The 19,586-nt window shown below is 41.0% G+C and overlaps 1 protein-coding gene across 5 annotated transcripts in view; it reads right to left on the bottom strand.

Annotated features, from left to right (window-relative positions):
• PTPRZ1 (protein tyrosine phosphatase receptor type Z1) overlaps nucleotides 1-18,076 on the bottom strand; it is a 138,850-nt gene extending 120,774 nt beyond the window's left edge. For all 5 annotated transcript variants that reach the window (XM_051795349.1, XM_051795351.1, XM_051795350.1 and 2 more), the window contains exon 1: nucleotides 17,896-18,076. In XM_051795349.1, the coding sequence (XP_051651309.1) occupies nucleotides 17,896-17,953 (58 nt within the window). In that variant the 5' untranslated portion in view covers nucleotides 17,954-18,076. The remainder of the gene's footprint in view (nucleotides 1-17,895) is intronic.
• Nucleotides 18,077-19,586: the final 1,510 nt, after the last annotated feature.

Below are 19,586 nucleotides of genomic sequence, written 5' to 3'. Positions count from 1 at the left end.
CATGAGTTTTCTAACTTTTACCCTTCCAATTTTCTCCCTGATCCTGCTGGTGGAGGAGTGAGTAGGTGGCTGTGGGGTGCTTAGTTTCTGGCTGGGGTTAAACCACAACACCCTAATATTACCTTGCTCTTAGAAACTTATTTGTTGTACACTATACGTCAGAAAATTGTAATGCCTTGTAGATGTACACCAAAAATTTTATGGACACGCTTTAGAACTGAGCAGAAGAATTTGTTTTGATCAGGATTTGCACTAGTATGGCTTTTTTCTTGCCAATTTCTTTCTTATTTTTTTTTCCATAGAGAATCACAGCTTGTTTCTCTTTTTTCTCTTTTTTTCCCCCAGAAAAGTAGGATACTCATCACAGTCATCATGGAATTTTGGCATGGAGGAAAAAGAACAGAGATCTCTTTAGAGCTGCAAGTATAACATCAGTTTTATTGTCTAGAGTGATTGCAGCCCAGTCAAGCACATGTTCCTTCACGACTAGAGCCTAGGGTGGCGTCTTAAAATAGCACTCAATAAAGTTATTGCATCAAAAAGAATTTAGAGTTGTTTTCTCCAATTAAAATGATTGTGAAATATAGCTCAAACTCATTTCTAAATATTCTCTCCCTGAAAAAAAACTTTAAATGTACAGGACTTACATGCCATGCCAGCTTGATTGTTCCCTTTGCACACTAAAACTCTTCCCAACTTACAAGTCCAAGGCTTTTACCATCCCTTCAGATGTTCCCTTACAAAGACAGTTATTACCAAAGGTCTATACATTTTGGTGAAAACCAGCAGTCCCTGTCTGATCTATTATGCACACCTATATCCTATCCAGAGAGGCAGCAGTGTGCCATGTTCAAGAGCAGAGTTTTACCATCAAATCCTGGGTTGCGTATTGTGCAAGGAGGCAGCACTAGGTGGGGATGCATTCACTATAAATTCAGTGTACTGTTACAACCAAATTACCTTTCAGCCTAAGAACACACACTTCTCTTTTGAAAACAATAAAGCTCCTTGGGGTTTTTTAGGTTACAATGGTCATTACAGCCTGAATATCAGTGTCAGCGCTCACTTTTTAACAACTATTATTATGATTTATTTGTAATATTGCCAGAATATCCACAGGACTCAAGCTGCATGGAGACTGTATGTTGTACAAACAGAATTTATATAATAATCTCAGATATGGATGCTCGTCATAGGCAGTGAGTAACAATCACTCAGAATCTGCTTTGCAGTATTCCCTCTACCCTGTCAGACAAGAATTCTCCATGTCTCCAGAAGAGCAGGATTTTCTGAAGGGAAATCTGGGTCACATCCAGATGTGGAACTGAGGAAGAGAAGGAGGGGAAGAGGAGCACATAAGGTTCCCTATGAGCAGGAGAAGAAAGGAGGGGTTGAGGGAGAGCCTCAAAGGCTAAGGCAGTGTGCAAGTGTGGGTAAGTGGGCAGGGCGGTGGTGTCTCTTCCCTCCCCAAACCCATCACTGCTCTTCTTGTTGCATCACTTAACTTCTCCTTTCAAGTGTCAACAAGCATCTCTCTATAACTGATTCATCTTGTATTGGCTAGAAGTATTACATACCTATGTGTTTTTAGAGATCACTGTGGTGATGATGCCAAGGAAGTTACATAAACAATTCCTGTTTAAAAAAAAATATATTAAGACTCCTCAACTCTTGTTCTGAGCTACTTTTTTCTCTGTTGTGATAAATGAGCATCTCATAAATTGTTCTGCAATAAACTTCACTTAACTGCATTTGGTAGCATTACCCTCTTCGTTTTCCTCACTATGGGGAAAAGAGTTGTAAAAAAACCCTGATATTGAAAGCTTGGAGTTGAGTTATTTCATTTCATTTCGCTCTGGGTTTGGTGATGCGATGTCTGTAAAAGTTACAGAAGGAGTAATTTGACTCCCCAGCCTCCTTTTCTAGTAGTTACAAATGGCAAGTAGTTGCAGAATGCAGCAGCACCAAAATTAAAAGACAAGAGATAAACAAGCTGCACAAGCACCAAATGCGTCTCGCTTATAAATTTTCTTCTTCCTTCCTCCCCTCCTTCTTCACTCCCTCCTTCCTCTTTCTCCCTTTCTCTTTCTTTTTTTTATTTTTTTCCTATTCTTTTCCTCCATTTGCTCTCTTCCTCTTTCTTAATCTCTCTGGGATTTCTATGAACTCTGAAGTACTCTGGAAACTACCATCAAGTCTTTTTCTCTTGTCAGTAGGACCCATCATTTTTTTACTGCTTTTGCCCATATAAGTCATCATTTGCTAGAAGACAACAGAAATCTGGAATGGTCCTTCAACTCATTTTTAACATATGCTTTTTTTTAAGGAGAAAGTTAAAGCAATGTAGGTTGTTATACACTGCTCACTTGTGCAATTTAAAGCTTTTGCCCATGTCAGTACTTGCCTGTCCTTGTGGTCACAACTTAAAAGTCAGTATTTACATCTAAATTACAAGTAACGGATACACAGCACCACGTCCCTGCAGTCAGAACTGGAGACACGAAGAATTTATTAGGACACTGCACTGTGGTAACTGGCAGCAAACAGTGAAGCATGAATGGTGACCCATGTCCCTTTTTACCTGGCAGTATGTAGGGCATAAGAGGGAAAAGCCGTACCCACTGATTCAGCACCTACACAGTGTGCGTTGCAAGACCTTGTAGAACTGAGATGACAGCTAATCGAAAATAGCTGCCAACACCCACCAAACCTATACCTGTGCTCATATGCCCGCCTTTGTAGCAAGAAGAAGAATGACACAGGATAATATTATTTTTATTATTATCATCAAACATGACGTGGGTCCAAGTTTTACTGACTGCTACACATGAGGAAAACCTAACTTTTTAGCATGTTATGACTGTCCTACCACACGTCTAGCTAAACAGCATATAAACACTAAATTACAGCAATTAGATAAAATAACATCAGTGGTATCCTCATTCAGTATAATAGTTCCTTTTGTGACACGTTAGAGCTTTGTTTTATACAGCAAATGCCTACCTGATTTTGCTACAGTTCTCCATTCTGACATTCAGGTTGGGACCATGAAGCTTATTGCAGCCCGTGGTTTCTCGTACCAGTGGGTCACAGATGGTAAGAACCTCTGCTCAGGATTATGACCAGAGAGGATCTACCATAGGATAAATGTTTGGATCAGCAGTTTTGACTCATGTTTTCAGGAATAAATGTACATGCAGTCTCACCTAAATGAAGTCATACACCATTAGGAAGGCTGTGCTCATATTAAAGGGCTCTCTTGTCATCTAGAGCAGCACAACCTCGGCTTCTCACATGCCAGGGCTCACACTGTACTATCTGTGCACGTAGTATTTACACAGCACTTTTGTTCCTGAACTGACATCAGAAAGTATGGGTATATTGTCTCAGTTTTGCAGACAGAAAACTGAAGCAAAGAAAGTAAAAGTACATGCTTGAGTTGATACTGTCTGCCAGGTTCAGTTCCAAGGTCTCATGATTTTCAGTTTCCTATTGAATCATGAAAATCACGAGGACACATAAGGTCTCCAGGTGAATGCTTCTCCTCACCTCTAAGTTTTGCCTAGGTCTTATATGGCACACAAGGGGCTGTACCAGGGACTCCAGGTGACTACAAATGGAGCCGTCCGCACGCACACTCTGGGTCCTACAGAGGCTGCAAAGGCTCCCTGCATGACTTTGTTGCAGTGGGACACTGCCCTATAACATATGACTTGGAGCTAACTTTTCCACTCTTGAAAGAGTGTTAGAAAGGTGAACAAGCTCTTGTTCACGCAAAATGCCTTTGAGTAAAATATTACTACCTCTAGTTTACAGATGAGGAACTGAGACAGATCTGTTCAATACCTCTTTGAAAACCAGCACTCACAGGAATAGCTAGAAAAGATGGGACAAACTGCTGCTTCACCAACTCAACTGCTCTTCATACTGACTAATATATGACTTTTTCTAAGCTGCAACTCCCATCTTCACTGTCCTATCAGCTTCTCTTTCTGTATTTTATTTTATTTCTAAATTCCTTTGAGCAAGTGTCATGTTCCTGCTCTGTGTTTATACAGTACCTTATGCAATGAAACTCTGGTCACTGACAGATGCACTTAGATGTCGATACATAAATAATATATGATAGCAATTTCCTGATTATACAGCATCTCCATATGACAGTTTAACTGCCGATTTAATTTCTGTTTAAATATCTGACATGTAAAAACCTGTTTAGAGGATTAATCTATCTATGTATTGAAATAAGTATATTGTGTAATTTAAATGGCTGTATTTCCCATAAATAGTTATAAATTTCCCAAATGTCTGTAAAATTTCTGAAGTATATCAGCATTGCACCAATGGGCACAATGCTAACTTTAATCACTCAGTGGAAAGCTTATGGACAAGTAGTAAGATAGACCTTTTTCCCCTCATTTTGCTTGGATGTAACTTTGTTATTATGATATAAAACCATTACAATAAAATTTGCTCTTTCAAGAAGCAACTTGAAGTATTTTTCACTTAATCAAACATCTACTAGGGAGAATTCATTATGCAATTAATCAAAGTAAATAAAATGTTTCTGAAAATGTCTTCAACATTATTTACATCTGGCAGCACTACACTTGCTTAAAAATATCCATACATCCTTAAAAGCAGAGTCTTTCTTTAATGCCTTTTTATTTTCTTAAAATGCTCTTATTTCCCTTTTTCTACACATTAATAACTGGAAGTTATTTGAGGAAGTTTAGAAAGTTTACAAGCAAACACCACACTGCTTTATACCAAAGAACCTCTTAAATTTTAATGACCTTATGAAAAATTGAATAAGTTAGGGAAACAGTTTGGTGGCTGTCATTGCTGAACTCACAACAAGCACTAGTCGAACACAGAAGATAGCTTCGCACATTTTTCTCTCAGAAAGCACCATGGCAAAAATCAAACTTCTAGACTGCAGTTGATTAGTTTCTCCACAAAATATTCCTACACTTGAACAAAAAACAATAGGTTTTCAGACATATTTTAATAACTTTTTTTAATCTTATCTTTTTTCTTTTTTTTAAATCATATTTAAGTATCTGTGACAGAACAAGTCAGAATATTTTCATTCAGTTCACTTCTAGTGGTCTGTCAGAATGTAGCCTTGTAATTGCACAGGATTAAAAAAAAATGAAGGGCATCAAAGTAAAATTTTTTAATTAAGTCTTATCTTCAGACCATAAGCACATGCAACTACAGACTTTCTGGGACTTTCACAGTCATTTATGCAACATAGAAACACTGAAATTACTTCAAATCAAGTTTTGGAACAAGCAACAGCAAATCCTCCTCTGGCCTTCTGCCATGCAGTGTGTTTCACAGTTTGCCGCTGTTCTGTCACTGCATCTCTCCAGTTTAAGTCATGCATTTATTTCCTGCTCTGGAGTGATAAAAGCTTTCCTGTGTAAGACAGAACATTATAATTGCCAATTTCAACGGGTTTTAGGAAGTTGCTTTGTAGATTTAAAATCATTAGCAACAGACCTAGTGCTCATCAAGTGAGTTATATCTTCTAAGTCTTATAGAAGCATTAATTAATTATAGGTTTGACTAAGCCTTTAAGGTTTTGACTGTATTGCAAGCAGCGTAATATACTCCACCTCAGCTGAAAGCCTTGGAGATATGGGGTTTTGTGGAAGCTTGGTGACTCACCGGGGAAATGCATTTGTTGTCTGTATCCCATCTAAAGCAGCTGATTTTCTACAAAAAGGAGCACATGCTGTATTTTCTTCCAGGACACTGCAGCTCTTGTTCACTCGGTTGCCATACCTGCCTGTGGTAGAAAACCTCCTGCTATTCCAACAGGGGTGGTGCAAATGCATACATTTCTTACACGCACTAATGATACAGCAACACAGTTCTTTTCTCGAACAGATAAAGCGCACTTTTGTGTCTAACTGGTTCACTTTCTGCAACACAAAAAAACCAGCAACTGGTCCAAGACTGAAAGATGCACAGACTTCCTGGACGCATGGTAAGCAGGTGACTATTCAGAGATGCCCAGAAGACCTAGATAAGCACCAGACTGACCTTCCAGAAGATACAGCAGCATCCTTCAGCAGGTTTCAAAACTACAGGAGACAATAGAAATCCTGGTGTTTTTTACATTGGATAGCAGCTAGATAAAAGAAATAATCAAACCAGCAGGCACGGAAATCCCATGTCTCACTCCCTTCCCAGAAAAACATAATGCAGCATGGTCCAACAGCTGACCCAAAACTTTAAACTAACTTACAGAACGTATTTTCTGGCCTGACTCCTATTGCCTGTCACAGACAGAGTGGCCCTTCCAGCAATATAGGCTGCCTCTGCAGCCAAATGCCCTCTGCAGAGATGCCCTATTGCCACCACGGTGACAATGATGTGGGGGGGCCTGGTGGCGGAAGATGGTGGGAAGGAACAGCAGAAGAAGGAGACCAGGGATTTGCTGCTCACACACAGTGGCAGCTGCTGGTCTAGAGCAGCGTAGTGAGGGCACAGTGAAGAAAGGAGGGCAAAAATCTAGTCTAGAACCTGGAATTGCTGTGCTGGACCACCTTGTCTCAGCCACTAGACTGGATAGTTAGGTTTTCTCTTTCAAACTTTTCTACTATTCCCATCTGCAGCCTGGGTATGAGCAGCAGTGTTGCCCATCCTCAGCTGCTGTGCTCTGTCAGACTGTGGATCATATAGCTCTCCACATCTGTGGTTCAAATCCCCGTACTTGGGAAAGGTTTAGAATTGCCATCTCCTGTTTCTTGGGCAAATGTTGTTTATTAGATGATGATGATAAATCTCTAGTATCAACATCTTATAGTTGGTTTAGGCGTAGTAAGATCAACAATTCTGAATTCCACAACATTTTTTTGTCAGGTCTAGCCATCTAAACAAGATGTTTCACCATAGTTATCCCAATACATGACCCTGAGAGGCACATCCCAGTTAACTATCTCTTCACACTTTATTATCCACACTGATCTGTATTTTACCAGTCAAGCTCACATGTCCAGCACAGGGCATGCTGGCTGCTATCAATCCCAATCTAGGTGCCTATACATGCCAAGTGGGACGCCTAACACAGCATTTTGAGTTCCGCTGCAAGGTGAAAAAACCTCTGCTTTGATTTAACCACAAAGATACCCTGAGTTGGTTGAATTTCCCGTTGCTTTCAAGGGAATAGCAGATTTAAGTTACACACATTTAGAAAAGTTCTTGCACATTCAAGGAATTATTTAACTAATGAAACAAACATGGATTACAGTTTTATTCAAATGCACCATTTACAATTATGATAGAATGGGTAGATCATATTAGAAAAAGCCAATTAACTGATATTACCTTATTCAGCAAAATCAGGACTACATTTTCTGGCTGCTCCATATACATTTTCCTGTATTTCACTTGACTGCATGTAGCCTGAAACTATCTGTTATGCATCATTGCCTTATTAGCTTTACCTGATTTAGCTGAACCTGTTTTCTTCCATCCACCAGGGCAATAAGAGTATTTTTAATCTGCTCTAAATTGCACTTTCAATTTGTTTTAATATGACGATTCTCCTTTCCTACAGTAAACACCCTAATAATTGCTAAACCTAATCAGATCATTTAAGATGTCCACATATTCCTAATGAACAGGGCATATCTGTTCCTGTTGTCATTTTTCTTAGACCTCAAAGGTATTGAGTCCAACCATGAAGTCCACCACTTCATCATGTCCCCAAGTGCAACATCCACATGTTCATTTGAACACTTCCAGGGACGATGATTCCGCCACTTCCTTGGACAGCCACAGGCTTGACCACACTTTAAGTGAAGACATTTTTCCTAATATCTAATCTAAACCTCCTTTTGCATGAGTACAGCCACTGTTCATGCAAACCTTTAGAAGATTTTGTGTTACGGTCTTATCACCTCACACAAAAAGGTTGGAACTTCCCATATAGACAGTGATTACCACTGCCACATGGAAACATGTTTTATCTTCTGATTCACATGTTACAAATCCCACAGTGGATGGTACAAACCAGAAAAGACTGAAAAGGACTCCGTTTAAAGGATAGTTTTGCATAATCAATGGGAATTCTTCATGGATGCATTTTTCACTAATGGATTAAAAGAATAATTTCTAGTCTAAGTATTCCTGAATGAATTCTGTTGAATAATGACTTGATCTCTGCTCAAATATATATATATTGTAAATACAGAAATCTCTTTTCTGTCTCTCATCAAGAGATATCAAAAACTAAACCTTTGAAAGTGATTAGACAACAGTACAGAAAAAACAGAATTCACAGAGAAACAAAATAAGGAATTTATATTTTTTACCTCCTGTTTGGTTAGTTCTAATACCTATTATATTGATTTATTTTTTATTTTTATTTTTATTACCATATAAATAAAGCAGTAAGCAAAACACAAATCTCTTTTTCTTCATCCCAAATGAAGAAGGAGGAAGAAATAGTGAAGAGGAATTGTATCAGATACATAAGAATTACACATTAAAAGGGGTGCAGAAAGCACAAAGAGAACCCTTACAAAGCTGCAGGAGAAATTTTATATGAGTAGACTAAAATGTAACTGCCTGTGTCTTTGGAGAAATGTGCATGTGGTGAGAAAAGAGTTCATGGGGCTGTCAGAGAGGCCAAACCATTTATAGGAGAATGTGAGAGGGATACATGGAAAGGATTAACAAGAAATGGGCAGACAAACCTAAGAATACTCTCAGAATTCAGCCATGCAAAATTTGACACTGAAATACAATTAATTGAGATTTATGTCACTCAGGTGAGAGAGTGAGAGCACTGCCAGTTCTCAAAGATTTTCAAATGGCTAGTATTTGAACTATACCCCTAGCCCCTAAAGTCACACAATGCCATGGGAGATTTCAAATACTTTTCTTTAAAGGAGGTTTCTTACCTTGTTCTTGTACAAGTAATCTTATTTAAAATAGTCACATAGTCAACAGCCTCAAAATACCATAATTAAACACAAAATATACATTTTTAAGTCTCCCTACTTTATACTGTATTTACAACATACAGTCTCCTATTTATATAATTTATATTTATTTCTTTTTCTGTATAGGTTTATGAAATTTTACTACACGGTGCATTTTGAAATGCTGAGTGGTACTTGAGATGCTAAGCAAGCACTCAGTCCTCAGTACCTCAGCTTACAAATCATGAGGAATGACTGTTTTATGTTGATTCAGCAGGCAGCTGGCTGGCACAGCCAGGTGCACACTTCTCAGTTTTCTTACTCAGCACAGTTGAAACTGTGCCATGGTACTTACTGACAGGGACCACTAGATCATTGATGCAGTACTCTCCTGTTGCAGGTGCCACAGGATCTTACAAAAAACATAGTACTCCATGATTACAAAAAAATCAGGTTGGCTTTTTGCTCCTATTACTACCATTGGAAAGATTTCTCAAAATTCCACTGCTGTAATGGCCAGGAACTTTCTTCGAATTTTCAGCTTAAATTTGCACATTGCCAGTTTATAGCCATTTGGGTTTTTGTCAGTGCTATCCTAAAACTTAAAACAGATCTTCTGCAACTTTTTCTCCTTGATGCTTATCCAGGATTTATTCATACGGATTTCCACACACGTGAGGCAGAAGTAACTACTGTGAACTGTGGATCTACAGTGACACACAAGGGTTTTTAACACAAACGTAAGGTGTGTTAAAAAAAACCCCAAACAAACTACCAAACAACAAAACAAGCTTTTCTGCAACTTTGCCATATACATAAAATGCAAAGCTAGTGACTAAAACTCAAAGATTACAGTGGAAAAGGTAGGCACAGATCACAGAAGACTCACTCCAATCTCTGTGCAGATGATGGGTGGATGGGTTGTGTGGCAAATGCACCATGCAACATGAAATCTCCCAGACACATAACTGGAGTGCTCCAAGAACCTGGCAGAAGGCTCCTGAGCCTCCCAGGAAGCCCCAGCCTGACAAATTTGTTAGGTATTTGATAGACATGCCTATCAGAACAAGAGTTACAAAGGGAAATGACAGAAATAACTGGCATACACTTGGAACAAAATGACTTTTCCAAATGGCTAGAAATACATGAAATGTAATTGGTCAGATGGAGCTAGAAGACAAACTGCCTGGAGTTATACCAGGTCCCTTTTATAAATCCAGCTGTTGCTCTGATCATTAACTATTTAGTCTGAGCAAGATGTTGTTTTTGTTTTCGGGAACTTCTGCTAAAATTATGGAGTTCAGCATCTAAAGCAATTGAAGAATCAAGTATTTTTTTAAACACTGATTTTAAAGACCTAATTTTTCCTCAAAATATTTGCTTTAGCTTTCAAAAATCTTTCAGTTTCTTCAGCATAAGCTGCCCCTGCAGAACATTACAAATTTATCTTTTCAAGGGATTTGATAGCTTTAAAAGATAGCATTATTTTTCGAAAAATGTATTCTGAAGAATTAAGATACAAACCAGTCTAAATCTCAACAAATTCAATAAAACCATCTATTTTCTTTAGGAAAAGTCTAATTTGGCCTGGATAGCTTATTAAAAAAACAAAAAAATCTGCCCTGATCAAAGAACTTATCATGATTCCCAAGGAAATGTTAAATGAGTAGAGAATTCTTTGTCACATTCTGTTAAGGAATTTACAGAAACATATGTCTCCTTTCACTAAAATACATTTTATTTATTTTTATGCAACGTCCTTAATTTTGAAGACAAATCTTTGTAACACAATTTCAACATAGTAAAAGTACTTATGATGTCTCTTATTTTGCCCTTTCAATGTCACCATTTAAATAACTCTTCACTGCTTTACTGTTATTCTATCTTATCATACAGATATCTAAGGCAGTGAAGATGGATACCTTTTCAAATGCTAACAACTTTATACTTTGCCTTCAGGCAATCCAATGTTTAGCAGAAATCTTTCGGCAATGAGGATGACAATTCACAGCCAAATTACTAACAGATATACTGTTCCTGAAAACTCTTAATGAAATCTCTCACTAGTCAGATGAGCTGTCCTGATATCTTCATATAGAAACGTAAATTGCTGAATGCTATCTGCACAGTAGAATCTTTGATATTTCAATATCACAGAGAAAAATTCCAAGGTAACTACAGTCTCTAAGTTTAGTGAAGCATAAAGGGTAGTAGGAGAAAAACCCGTTACCTGGTATGTCTAATTGGATGCTGTCAGAATCTAGAGAAAGAAACAGTGCTTTTTATATGGCAAATAGCCAAACCAAATCTAGTCTGGTTTTTAGCGGTTGAATTCAAAGGTGGTTTGCAAATGATGTATTCAATAGCCCTGACCTAGACAAAAGTCCAGGTGCAAGATGGCATTTAGTTGGATTACCCACCTGTTAGGCACTAGGCTCCAGAGGCTTGAAGTTCAGGCTGCTCCACTGTCTTTAGATGATCTAGGCAGCTGAGTGCAGTAACAAGCAACCAGCTTGCCCAAATGGTACTCAGCTACCCAGGACAGCTGATGTAAAATGATGAGTTGGTGGAAACACATTTGAGTTTCACCCACCTTTGGGAGCTGGATTCTTCAGAAGTGCAGCTTAGAACTCCCTTTTGAAAATAAGTACCTCAGACTTTTAAAGAAATGGGTAAAACCTGCTCTTTCTAGAGCACAACCAGAGAAAAGGCAGTGGATAATAAAATACGTAGATACAGATAATGAAATAGCAAGTAGATAATGAAATACTGAGTAGGAGCAGGCATGAGAACTCATATTTTCTCTCTTGCTTTAATATCCTACCAATTCAGAGTCCTGCCTCCAAAAGCCTGAACAAGATGCTTAAGGAACAGTGAGAAAAAGGCAAACTTATACGCTGGAAAATTTTCTTGCAAACTCTCTCGGGTTCCATTTCCAGCTCCAAATATTCCTGACACAGATGTGGTTTCCGACTGCTTAGCAGCACCTCAGTAGATTTCTTTTTCAAGATCCTGTCCAGTATATTCTCAAAATATTTTTTTAGAAAATTTTTAAAAATTTAAGCTAAAATGCTTCATATTAAACAAAAAGCATGAAAAGTTTTCTCATCTGACAAAACCTAATGCTTGGAGACAGGAGATGCAGCTTCAAATCCCTTTAGCCCAGAACAGGTCTTCTCTCTACACTGTGTTGGTAAAACGCTTCAGTCATTGGGCGACAACCTGAGAAGGTGCCACAGCCATCACCTCCTCCTTTGTCCTAAACAGAAGTAGCAGCAGCAGTCAGATTAAGACACCTGATTCTGTCAGCATCTATTCAGGGAAGTCTTACTGACTTAAGGATCAGTGAAGTCATCTGAAAGAATATTTGGGTTTGGACCCCAATAAAACTTTGGTGGTAAAGAGGCATTGAGATGTACATAATAAGATCAGGTAAGGCACACGCAGAAGAGGAACTACAGCTGCCTGAAAGCTTCTCTGGAAGCCATGAAAGGTATTAGCTGAGACAGGGAATCTTTTGACTAAAATTCTGGATTTGGACACCTAAGTTACATGGGCATTTTCCTTTCACTGCTGAGCTTTCCTCATCAGATGTAGGACAGTACTTCTGTCATCCACAGGACTTTTACCACAGTAGCGATTTCTGAAATTAGCTAACTGAAATAGTAGCTCCTGGGGTCTTCAATTACTAATGAAAAATACTGATTTTTAGGGTAAAATATAGCGACTTATGGTGGATCAAAGAAAACTGAAGTCAAGTATGGGCAAGAAGTAGAAGGCAATGTGAGTTTTTGAGCGACATTTTCACACAATGTCTGTGTTACTTAAAAAGTCTATTATCTCACCTCTATCAGATAGTGATACAAAATAAGTAAAATAAACCTTGTTTCTAAAATCTCCACTTATTTACAGCTGAGCCTCAAGACTGAATTGACCAACATTAGTAATTTGTACTTAACAAGCAACCTGCACCATACCTTCCTACAAAAGCACTCTGCTGCCAAAAGTTCCTCAACAACCTGCTGGAGCCAAGTTTCATTTATAGTCCCAGTCTTTTTGAAATATTTGCTATCTTTCATTTAGTGGGTTCTGTTTATTTAATACTGTAAGTTCTTTTCTTCCTGTAGATTCATCTTTCCAATACAGAATGCTTGACACGTATTCAAAAAGGTGACTTTTGTCTTTATGGGAAAAGAAGCTTACTGAATAGCCAAAGGATGTCTCGTACAGGAAAGCCACATAAATGGCGCACGAAGCTGTGAGAATCAAGCTGTTAAATAGGAGTGGAGGGCTCCGGAACTGCCACAGACTTCCAAACCTTACAGGGAATACTGAGAACCACAGCACATTTGAAGAGGAATTGAAATTCTCAGCAAAAGAACAGAATCTGTTCACCCTTAAATTCCTAATTAGAGAACTCATAGTGGGAAGTGGCCACTTAAGTGATGAGCACTGAAAATCAAGGAAATCACCTTCTCTAAGAAATGGACAAGTGCCTACATTCATAAATTAACATCCTAATTTACCATACAAATTCTAATGATAATAGTTTCAAATTGCCATCTTATTTTTTACATATATTATTTAGTTTCTCGCCAAGAATTCAGATAGAAGGGTGCATTCAAAGGGGAAGTAAGGACAAATACAGTTGAGAAAACTCTCCTAACAAATTGTATTGATTCAACACTGGAAACTACAGCTTTAACTATTTTAGATATGTCCTACAGACTAGTGTGCTGAGTAAATATTTGGCTCACTTACATTAATTTCAAAATGTCATTTATTTCTGCACAAGTTTTCATACCTGCCAGTATTTGAACCTAAAATAAATCCATACTTTATATTTAGATTTTGGTATATATAAATCTCTGTGGTATAAAAATGCATAACATATATATGGTCATAATATAGATGGTTAAAATACAAAATTAATTGGTCCTAAAATTCTTATTTTTTGTTTTAGCTCTTTTGTTTTAGACATTGCAGTACTAAATTTCTCCTAAGGAGCTATGTATCATCATTCACAGGAATATGTAATCTTAAGTGTAAAATGTGCTAAAGCATTAGAAATAATATACAGTTATACTACTGTGATGTAATTCAGTTTTGAGTGTGACAAGTAACTGGCCTACAAAAATAATGTCAAAATAAGAGGTTAGTGAAAAAAAGAAGGATCTGATTCCATAGTCCTTTAACAGTCTAAGGGCTTACTGAATCTAAACATGTGGACCTGAGAATGAACAAAAAGCATGTTTGGATTTAGGAAGCTAAAGTGGTGCTGTCCTTTAGATTCTCATTGTTATTAGTTGTGACCATCCAGTAAGGAGCGCAGAGAAGTTGCTTTCACGTTGATAGTGAGATGCATGCTGTCTGCTAGCTTGGAAATACAGTCCTGATGCCAGTTGTATAAGAAAAATTAGAATATTTAGGGAAATGTTACTACTTTTGTGCAAATAAAGTCATGGTACAGGGATGCCAGAAACAAACTAAAAACGAGGGAGAGATCTTTTCTAGATAATGAGAAATTAAACAGAGACACAACTAATTAAACAATTCATACATTAATTAGTTGCATTTTGAAAGGCAAAGCCCTGGTTGAGGTCAGACAGTGATAGCAGTAAGATGAAGACTAGCTAATTTTGGAGACAATTTTTAGATTATTTGGAGAAACTACCCATATATTTTGCTAGTAGTGAGAGCAGGGAATATTTTTAACTCTTGCCTAAATATTTACACCACTTTGACTCAAATTTAGCCACAATTACAGTGTAATTTGTTAAAACATCTTTCTTTTTCTATTAACATTTTTTTGCCTACACAGATTCATAAATAGTCTACTTACTGAAAAGACTCCAGATATTTTTTCCGTAGGCACAATGAGACAAAAGGCACAAAAATGGCACACCCCATTGACTTTTAGGTTATATGGAACACATTAGTAAGCCAGGGCAGAATTTCAAAGAATATCTCCAGCCTGAAACTTATGCAGGCTGAAGATTACAGCTTCATAAATTTCTCATTTAAAATAATAATGTAAAAAACCAAGTGAGTTGTCCACATAGGGTTTCTTTTTCCCTTTAATCTTAATAAGAGAAAGAACTTAATAAGAATTCTCTAACTATAGCGGCATTCACAAACAATTGCATAGGATTTCTCACAAGCCCTTACTTGTGATTGAATAGCATCTCACTCCACAAGTAGCTCCATTGAACTTCACTGAATGGCACTCACTGAGAATACTCAGATAATACCCTGTTCCATAAACAATTACATCAGTACTTGATGTAATCAAGTTACTTGGCTTCAGTAGCACTGTGAAGGAAGGTGCTGTTCATATCTCAGCAGGGATATTAGAATCGAGATCCTGAGCATTTCTTCAGTAAAAGAGAGAACGAACTGTCACTGTCTTGTCATTCCCACGAGCTTTTTGCATCCATCTGCTCTAATAGTTCATTCTTCAGTGAGGCTGACTTGACTGCTTTGTCTTTTCCAAACATGAGACAGATTCTCCCGATGAATCTTCCAAAGGCAGTAGCAAGTCTCCCAAACAGATTCATTAGAAAGGACCACCTATAGAGCTCTGAACGTGACCAGCTGAAGACTCAACAACATTTTTTGAAACTACAAGCAAACGAGGCCAGGATCTAGACGTTGACCAGCCTCATACTAGTAAGTATAGGCTCCAGAATGCAAAGGGATATTGCCATGCTCTCCAGCAAAAATCCATTCACAGAGCCCTGGGTTTGATTTGTTCTCTACCAGAAATACTTAATGGTAAGAGCCAAACCAGTCCAACCCAGTTCTTCTCTCTCACCAAGCCACTGGAACCATCCACTGGTAGTATGCAATAATTTATTTTCTACTTTCTGGGAAAAAGAACCCAACCACAAAAGGAAACAATATCAGAATTCTAACAAAATATTTGTTTCTATGAGCTAACACTATCACATTATAGCATATTTAGTTATGGAGAGATACTCAAAGAGGAACATATTAAAATGAAATCTGATCAAATTAAGTTAATAACCTGCACAGGGTATTCATGCTTGGGAACAATCATGCTCTTGGACACACCGAGCAGTCTAGCTCATGAGTCTTCAGAATGATGCACCATTGAGAACAATTAATCCATCACATCTAGAACAGGGGTCCTCTTCAGGTCAGGTTTGAAAACAATAATGTATCAGTCTAGAGAAACAAAAAGTAGCCACACATTTATACCTCATGTGTGAGTAAAAGACCTTTTCCTACCCTGCCAGATTCTTCTAAATTCATAAATATAACCTACAGATGCACATCATATAAAATCATCTTATTTCTAATACATGAAATTATTAAAAAAGAGATTTCATTACAAAAGTTACGTTTATATCTTGCATTGCTTCCAGTGTGATAGGCTTGGAACAGCGAAGTTCTTTTAAAAATTGAATTGAGTTGTATCATATTATTTGATATTATATCATATCATGGTATACTTGATCTGTTCTCAAACTCATATAAAACCACCTGCTATTTTTTTTCCTTTAGACAGCCTTGGGAATACCTTTGATTTTAGGAAACAGGTTGGTAGTGTAAGAAAGACATTATGAAAACTTATCAAAAGTTTTATGACAGGCCATTCTTTGCCGAACTAGTATAAGAGAATTATATTGGACTAAGTACCCTGTTTTTAGAAATAGGTTAGTTTAAAAGCAACATTAAAATGCTATTAATGCCCTTACAAGGATCATACATTTTAACTGAAGGTCAGTTACAGTCATTGCATTTATAGTGGAACCATTCCACGGTATTTTCTGAAAGGAAGTAAAAATATTTTTCACGTGATAAAATTTTAAAAAGTAGTTTTTGCTAACTAGCAGAACTTGGTACGAAATTGTTTTCACTCCGAGTAACCTAACCCCGATCTTTGTTTATAGAGATGCATGGTTTCAGATGCAGCACCACCTATTGGGTGACAAATGTAGGTTAGTGCCTACTTTATCATCACAGACCTATTGTAAGACTGGTTTTGTACACAAGGAGCTGAAGCTCCCAAGTTCCTCATATTGAAATACAAGCAGCCAACTAGTATTATCTAGTGATCTATTCGATAAAACCTTATAAATTCAAAACGATCATCCAGTAAGATACAAGCCCCACCACTGAAGCTCCTAGTATTTGAGAAAGTACTGAAGAAAGTACTTATAACAGCATCAACTCACTCATGCCGCTTATAATGTAAAACAGAGCACTGCATGATTTTTAGGATGCATTCCAGTTGCACAGATCTGCATGAGCTGAAAATGAATTTGGTTATGTAAGCAGTCCCACTAAAATCTATATATGAATCCATATTCTCTATGCGTGGTCCCACGTGAATGAACGACTCGTATTTCGCATGGTTTAGAGCAATCACCGACGTTGCCTGTTCTCGGAGAACGAGTATTTTTTTGGAGTGAAATTTTGCACCAGCCCCGGTTCTCTTCGGAACTGCTCATGAGAGAGCCTAAAGTAACATCTCACATCCCACGTCCCCGGAGAAGCTCGATGTCAGCACTGCTGGGCAGCGATTCTCTCTCTCTCTCCTGTCACCGGCGCACACCCGCTCCCTCCCCCGCCGGTGCGGGCAGTCTGGCGGGACCGGACCCCAGCCGAGGGCTCGGCGGGGAGCGGCTCGGCGGGGCGCGCTGGGGCAGCCGGGGCAGGGCGGGCTGGGGAGCCCCCCCCGAGCAGCCCGCCGCCGCCGGGGGTGGCGTGGGGTACCGCGCATCCGCGGAGCCCGGCGGCTGATGTAAAAGGGGTAGGGGAAACGCTCCCACCCGTGGTGTCCACAGCGTGTTTTCACGATGTTGAACAGCCAAGGACTGCGCCTGCAGCTCTAAGCAAAAGGGATGAGAAGGAGCAAAACCCACCGGAGCCCAAGGAGAAAAGTTGTTCCGAAGCCCAAAGATGAATTCATGCAAAGATCACTCACCCACTCTGAGGATACAGACGAGGTGGATGCAGGCAACCAAGCGCCCGAGAATGAGCATGTCCAAATCGTTCCTCGTCTCCTCCCGACTGCCTGCCTGCCTGCCTGCCTGTCTGCCTGCCCAGATGCCTCTCAGCCTCCTGCCCGCCCGCTGCCTCCGCGGGCTGCTGCACCTCTCGCCCGCGGGGAGCCGGCTCCGCGCCGCGGCCGCGCCCGGCGGCCGCCCCCACGCCGCGGGCGGGCGGGATGAGCGGCACTGGGAGCTGGCAGGATCGGCGGCACTGGGAGCTGACGGGGGCCGCGGCTCCCTCAGCGCATGGCGAGGGCCGCGAGCGGCTGCGGGGGAGCGCGCGGGGCTTGCGGTGTGCCCGGTGTGCGGGTGCGTGTGCGCGGGTGTCCGCTTGATGTGTCTGTCGCGCGTGTGTGTATGTCGTGTGTGTATATCGTGTGCGTGTGTGTGTGTGTGTATCGTGTGTATGTCGTGTGTGTGTGCGCGGGGGGGCGGAGACCGCGCTGGGCGGGCGCGCACGTGTGCGCGCGCGCGCGCGTGTGTGTGGTGTAGGGGGGGAGTGTGTGTCGGTGTGTGTGTGTGTCGGTGTGTCGGGATGTGTGTGTCGGGGTGTGTGTGTCGGTGTGTCGGTGTGTGTGTGTCGGTGTGTGTGTGTGTCGGTGTGTCGGGATGTGTGTGTCGGGGTGTGTGTGTCGGTGTGTCGGGGTGTGTGTGTCGGGGTGTGTGTGTGTCGGGGTGTCGGTGTGTGTGTGTCGGTGTGTCGGTGTGTGTGTGTGTGTGTATCGGGGTGTCGGTGTGTGTGTGTCGGTGTGTGTGTGTGTCGGGGTGTGTGTGTCGGGGTGTGTGTGTCGGGGTGTGTGTGTGTCGGTGTATCGGGGTGTGTGTGTCGGGGTGTGTGTGTGTTGGGATGTGTGTGTCGGGGTGTGTGTGTCGGGGTGTGTGTGTGTCGGTGTGTCGGGGTGTGTGTGTCGGGGTGTCGGTGTGTGTGTGTCGGGGTGTCGGTGTGTGTGTGTCAGTGTGTGTGTGTCGGTGTGTGCGGGTGTGTGTGTGTGCGGGTGCGGTGTATGTGTGCGGGTGTGCGTGCGGATGTGTGTGTGCGGGTGCGGGAGGGGTGTTGTGCGCGGGCTACTGCGACGGCGCGCCCCGAGGGCAGGAGGGTCAGACCCCTCCCGCCCCGTCAACCGGCTGGAGAGAGGGAATGGGGGCCGGGAGGGGTTCACGCCACCGCGACCAGAGCGTGGTCGCGGGATCGAGAACCCCCACCACAGCTCCGGCGTTGGCGGGGAGAGAGCGGCTCCGCGCGGGGACAGCCCCCGGGACACCGCCAGCGTCCCCTCGGCGTGGGAAGAAAAGTTTATTTCGAGGCGGAGGCGGGGAGGGGGAGTGTGGGGTTCTTGGGGTCTCGGAGGTCAGCGAGGTGCGGGGCTGGTCGGTGCGACCCCGGGGACGCGGAGCCCAGCAGCCCCCCGGGGAAGAAGCCCCGTTCAGGAGCGATGGCCTCGGGGCGGCTCCCCACCGCGGCGCTGCCGTGGGAACGGGCGCGGGGCATCGTCGGGGCTGCGACCGCAGCCGCCTGGAAGGTGATGCCGTTCACTGGCTGCTCCCCGCGCCAGGAAGCGGAGGGGATGCGTGATCCCTGGGAACTGGAGGGTCAGCGGGGGAAGGGGCTGGAGCGGCGGAATAT

This window comes from Manacus candei, unplaced genomic scaffold (assembly GCF_025592945.1).
Source record: "Manacus candei isolate 608988 ecotype Guabito, Panama unplaced genomic scaffold, ASM2559294v1 h1tg000043l, whole genome shotgun sequence".
NCBI lineage: Eukaryota > Metazoa > Chordata > Aves > Passeriformes > Pipridae > Manacus > Manacus candei.
This window is presented reverse-complemented; position numbering and strand designations above follow the sequence as displayed.